This window comes from Physella acuta, unplaced genomic scaffold (assembly GCF_028476545.2).
Source record: "Physella acuta isolate Inbredline_101_S28 unplaced genomic scaffold, ASM2847654v3 ptg000971l, whole genome shotgun sequence".
Classification (NCBI taxonomy): Eukaryota; Metazoa; Mollusca; class Gastropoda; family Physidae; genus Physella; species Physella acuta.
This window is the reverse complement of record NW_026732488.1, coordinates 248301-254300: the sequence shown is the minus strand read 5'-3', so window position 1 is coordinate 254300 and position 6000 is coordinate 248301. Positions and strand designations below refer to the sequence as shown.

Sequence of the window (6000 nt, the reverse complement as noted above, 5' to 3'; positions counted from 1 at the left end):
TGTGTGCATCAGCTGTAGATGAGGCCAACATTGATTTTAACGACTGACTTGACTCCATTATAGTTTAATCACACGTTGAGGTTCGAACATAGTTTCAAAATGTTGGAGTTGTACTTTTTAATCGGTCAACACTAAGTACATGTTGTTGCTTTGTAGAGTTTCTTAAAGGTATCACTTTGAAAAGGGTTGGGGTGGAGAGGGGGGGGGGGGTGGGGAGCTCACTTACCGCCACCCGAACGAAATAGAATTTATACAGAAAATATTAACTTTTAACAGTGTCCGTCCCCCATCCCCTGAGATTTTAGTCCGACCCCCCCCCCCAAAAAAAAAAGAATACAAATAAAAATTAGAAATAAATTTATTTAATCTTTTATAAAATCTTGTCTGAACTGCCAAAATATAGTATTTTAATCAATTCCTATTTAAATTTATTAAAACAGTTTTCTTAAACGCAAAATAACGTCTAAAATTCATTTTCTAACAATGCTTTTTTATAATGCTAAAGTGTGACGTCGCACCATCTGAGCCCCCCCTCCCCCTCCCCCTCATCATACACCGTCACAAAATTACGGACCCCCTCCACCCTACGAGTGTGACGTCATTTATGGACGACCCCTTGATATCGCATATTGGCATACTAAAAGCTGAGTTCGAACACAAATAATTTCAAAACACATTTTGACACGTTTGCTATATTTTTTTCTGCTGTGTGGAGTGGAGGGTGCTTAGTCAAAAATAAAAAAGAATGAGAATACCTCTAAACTATAAACTCTAAAGCGCCACTAGTTGTAGCCTAGTTCAACTAGATAGTTGTCTAGAAATATTTTAGTCATAGGCCTAATATCATGACACAAATCCGTATAACTAATTAGATCTACATAAATACTATTTTTAAAATATAAGATATATATTTAGATCTAAAGGGCGTTAAAATTTTGTTATAACATAGACTGTTGGTCTACCTAAATACTAGGTCTAAATAGATCTTTTATTTTTATAAAATTTGATATAAGTTCAGCGCACTCGATCAAAACAAATCAGATTAATCTCCCCTTTGTTGGTATCGTCACAACTTCAACATGGCAGCCTCCTGTAAAAATTTACAACATAGTAACTGAGTAATGCTTTTCTAGCTTTTCAATAAATCGTCGGAGTTTCCATTTGAAATTATACTGTGTGGTACATTGTGTTAGTGAATGTAAGTATATTATGATATAATACAACGAAGAGTTTAATAACAGCTGTGGACCCCGCCCACAAAAATACGGGAAGTTCTGTCTGCTGTAGTTTTTTTTTAATAATTTTAATAAATAAACAAATGGTCAGAATGAGTATCTTCTCTCAAACTTCAAAGAAATGATACAATAAAGATTTTAATTTTAAAATATATCCAGATCTAGATCTAATATTAAATTGAATTGAGTAGGTTAGCTTACTAAAACGTAAAAAAAACTTAAAAGGCTTTTATTTTCGTTTTAACTAGACTAGACTAGACTGAAGTAGACTGTGACTGACTACCGACAGTCTGACTACAGTAAAACTACAGTACAGTGACTAGACTTGACTAGAGACTAGAGTACAGTAGTAGATCTAGATCTAGATTATTCTAGATCTAGTAATAGTGTTAGATGAGGTAACTAGAGTTAGATTAAGATTAGTTAGAATGATTTCCTCTGTAGTCTGCTAGTATACTTGTGAACTAGTATTACTAGTAAGTAGATTTATAGTCTATACTATAGTGTTCAGAAAATCGGCAGATTTTGGATATTTGTGCGTTAAGGCTTTAACTTTACTCATACCAAATATAAGGCCTAGTTATCTTACTAATTGAAAAAAATAATTCTAATATCTAATCTAATAGTTATGGTGTCCCGCTGTTTTTACATTTTGATGTGTTTTCATTAAGCCTCTCTATTTCTAGGTTTTTATTTTTTTTTTTAACTAGGCCATTAGAATTAAAACTAAAATCCACCATAGTTCAGCAAAATCAAATTCTATCAGTATTTCTCCTTTGGACCATACTAGAGACATTTTTTTTCATTTACAGCAATGTTATATTTTCTGTGCGAGCTAAAGTGAGGTTCTGTTAGATACAGCAATATTAAATTTTGATGATTTGATACAGTTTAACCAGTATTTCTCACATGATAAATCATCATCTCTCAATCAGCAAGGGGTCATCCATTTATGACGTCCACACGCGGGGGGGGGGGGGTGTCAGAAGAAAATGGACTTTTGCGGACGCGTATGGACTTACATAAGGGAAATAAGTGGATTTTTGTGGAGGGGGGGGGGGGTCCAAAATCCAAAAAATTTGTGGACGTCATAAATGGATGACCCCTAATGTATATTTCTAGTAAAAAAAGTTAATAGAAATAGTATTTTACTGTTAATACCATATTGAATTTATAACTGTCAATTTTATTAGGCTTACATTTTTTTGCAGAAATCTTCTCTGTCTGTTTTTATGGTCATTTATTAAGACTTGAAATTGATTGAGGGTTTGTGCAAAATCGCCATCATGGGAACTCATGGTCAGAACAACCCTGTTCTTGCTAAAAAACTTTTGGACAGCATGCAGAATGATTTACGAATGCTGTCTGCGGAATGTAAAAGAAAACATCCTGAAGTCAAAGAGGTAAGCCTACTGACATTTTAATGAAACTTGATGAACAAGTGGAAATGATTACAATTATTTCATATTTGATACGCACCCATATAATTATATACATTATAAGTTCTAACTTACTGGACTAAATAAGATATATTTTAAAAAAATATTGCTAGTTGATGGTATAACTTTAAATACTTTCAAACATCAAAAAGTATAAATTTATTATTGTGTTGCAGTGTGCTGAAATGGTGCAGGTCAAGTTAAGGACAGTATCAGCTAAAAATGAGGATATCATTGCAGGCAAGTGAAGAAGTTAAATACCTCTAGCTACTAATGACTTTTTAAAAATCCCCAAAAATTATTTTCTCTTTTTTTTTTTCGCTGTTACTATTGTTTTTGCACCTAGGTCTCCTGTCTATGAGCAGTGACGTGATCCAGCCTTTTGTGCTGGGCTGTGACACCAAAAACCCCAAGCTGGTGCCTCAGTGCCTGGTGGCTGTACAGAGGATGATCTCCCATGAGGCTGTCTCCACTGTGAGTTACTCATTTATTTCTCTATTTCTACCTGTGCTTCTGTTATATTCAATCCTTTTCAACACTGTGTAGTTGCTCATTTATTTCTCTATTTCTACCTGTGCTTCTGTTATATTCAATCCTTTTCAACACTGTGAGTTGCTCATTCATTTGCTACCATGACCAATATTTACAGAATATGTGCTTCTTTACAAATATTTATTTGTCTTTATAATTAATCTGTTGATAGCTTTGTATTGGCAGGCAGCTATGTTAATTCATTTTCTATTAAGTGATTTGAAGTGACCACTAAATAAAAACAAAAGCTTGCTGTATATTATTTCTAAAATTTAAAGCTTATTATGTTGTTACGGGGACTGAAGTAGCCTGTTTGCTTAACAAATTTGTGAAAAATATCCCATTATTGGAATATTGTGGCGTCTCTCAACATATTTTGTGCTAACCATTTCAGGCTGCAGCAGATTCTATTATTGGAATGTTGTGGCGTCTGTCAACATTTTTTTAAATAACCCTTGCAGGCTGCAGCAGATTCTATTAATTAAATGATGTGGCGTCTCTCAACATATTTTATAATAACTATTTCAGGCTGCAGCAGATTCTATTATTGGAATGTTGTGGCGTCTAATGGAGGTGGGGATGGAGGAGCTGAAACTGCTGCAGACGGCCATTTTACTTCTCACCATCAACTCTGTGGTACAGCATGAGTCTCTAGCAAAGGTGGGTGGGGCTTGTCAGTCAACATCAAAAATGGGTGGGGCTTGTCAGTCAACATCAAAGGTGGGTGGGGCTTGTCAGTCTACATCAAAGGTGGGTGGGGCTTGTCAGTCAACATCAAAGGTGGGTGGAGCTTGTCAGTCAACATTAAAGGTGGGTGGGGCTTGTCAGTCAACATCAAAGGTGGGTGGGGCTTGTCAGTCAACATCAAAGGTGGGTGGGGCTTGTCAGTCAACATCAAAGGTGGGTGGGGCTTGTCAGTCAACATCAAAGGTGGGTGGGGCTCGTCAGTTACCATCAATGGTGGATGGGGCTTGTCAGTCAACATCAAAGGTGGGTGGGGCTTGTCAGTCAACATCAAAGGTGGGTGGGGCTTGTCAGTCAACATCAAAGGTGGGTGGGGCATGTCAGTCAACTCAAATGGTGGGTCAGGCTTTTCAGACAACAATCAAAGGTAGGCGAGGAGGGGGGGGGGGGGCTTGTCAGTATCAAAGGTGGGCGGAGCTAATAAAATTGACATCAAAGATGGGTGGGGCTTGTCATTTAACATTAAAGGTAGGTGAGGCTTGTCACCAATAATGTCAATCATGTTTAATACTGCTATTGAGATATTTAGGAACGAGTTGCTTTCTTTAATTTAGGTAGGGGGAGGGGGTAAGTAGGTAAATAATTCTGGAATACTGTTGTTGAATATATAGAAAACAATTGCAGATTACATTAAGTTGATAACTAGCTCAATAACATGCCATACCAACAGCTATATAGTCGGCCATACAACCTCATACAATCAGCCATACACTTAGCTATGTTTCATATCCTGTATTTTGATTGTATTTACCCTGACCCTCACCTCCCCAGGCCCTTGTGCTTTGTTTTCGCCTTCACTTCACCAAAGACAGTACAACCATCAACACAGCGGCAGCAGCCATCAAACAGCTGGTCTCTGCCATCTTTGATAGGGTGGTCATAGAGGACAAGCTGCCCACCATGGGTAAGTCATAGAGGACAAGCTGCCCACCATGGGTAAGTCATAGACAAGCTGCCCACCATGGGTAAGTCATAGAGGACAAGCTGCCCACCATGGGTAAGTCATAGAGGACAAACTGCCCACCATGGGTAAGTCATAGAGGACAAACTGCCCACCATGGGTAAGTCATAGAGGACAAACTGCCCACCATGGGTAAGTCATAGAGGACAAGCTGCCCACAATGGGTAAGTCATAGAGGACAAGCTGCCCACCATGGGTAAGGACAAACTGCCCACCATGGGTAAGTCATAGACAAGCTGCCCACAATGGGTAAGGACAAACTGCCCACCATGGGTAAGTCATAGAGGACAAGCTGCCCACCATTGGTAAGTCATAGAGGACAAACTGCCCACCATGGGTAAGGACAAGCTGCCCACCATGGGTAAGTCATAGAGGACAAACTGCCCACCATGGGTAAGTCATAGAGGACAAACTGCCCACCATGGGTAAGTCATAGAGGACAAACTGCCCACCATGGGTAAGTCATAGAGGACAAACTGCCCATCATGGGTAAGGACAAACTGCCCACCACCTGTAAGTCATAGAGGACAAACTGCCCACCATGGGTAAGTCATAGAGGACAAACTGCCCACCATGGGTAAGTCATAGAGGACAAGCTGCCCACCATGGGTAAGTTATAGAGACAAACTGCCCACCATGGGTAAGGACAAGCTGCCCACCATGGGTAAGTCATAGAGGACAAACTGCCCACCATGGGTAAGGACAAGCTGCCCACCATGGGTAAGTCATAGAGGACAAACTGCCCACCATGGGTAAGTTATAGAGGACAAGCTGCCCACCATGGGTAAGTTATAGAGGACAAACTGCCCACCATGGGTAAGTTATAGAGGACAAGCTGCCCACCATGGGTAAGTCATAGAGGACAAACTGCCCACCATGGGTAAGGACAAGCTGCCCACCATGGGTAAGGACAAGCTGCCCACCATGGGTAAGGACAAACTGCCCACCATAGGTAAGTCATAGAGGACAAACTGCCCACCACGGGTAAGTCATAGAGGACAAACTGCCCACCATGGGTAAGTCTTAGAGGACAAGCTGCCTACCATGGGTAAGTTATAGAGGACAAGCTGCCCACCATGGGTAAGTCATA

General features: G+C 39.6%; 1 protein-coding gene across 1 annotated transcript in view; it reads left to right on the top strand.

Annotated features, from left to right (window-relative positions):
* The first annotated feature begins 1070 nt into the window (after positions 1-1070).
* Positions 1071-6000, top strand: part of LOC131954082 (protein MON2 homolog) — a 45471-nt gene continuing 40541 nt past the window's right edge. The window contains exons 1-6 of the mRNA XM_059317597.1: positions 1071-1198; positions 2447-2638; positions 2851-2914; positions 3021-3148; positions 3734-3865; positions 4721-4853. Of these exons, the coding sequence (XP_059173580.1) occupies positions 2522-2638; positions 2851-2914; positions 3021-3148; positions 3734-3865; positions 4721-4853 (574 nt within the window). The 5' untranslated portion in view covers positions 1071-1198; positions 2447-2521. The remainder of the gene's footprint in view (positions 1199-2446; positions 2639-2850; positions 2915-3020; positions 3149-3733; positions 3866-4720; positions 4854-6000) is intronic.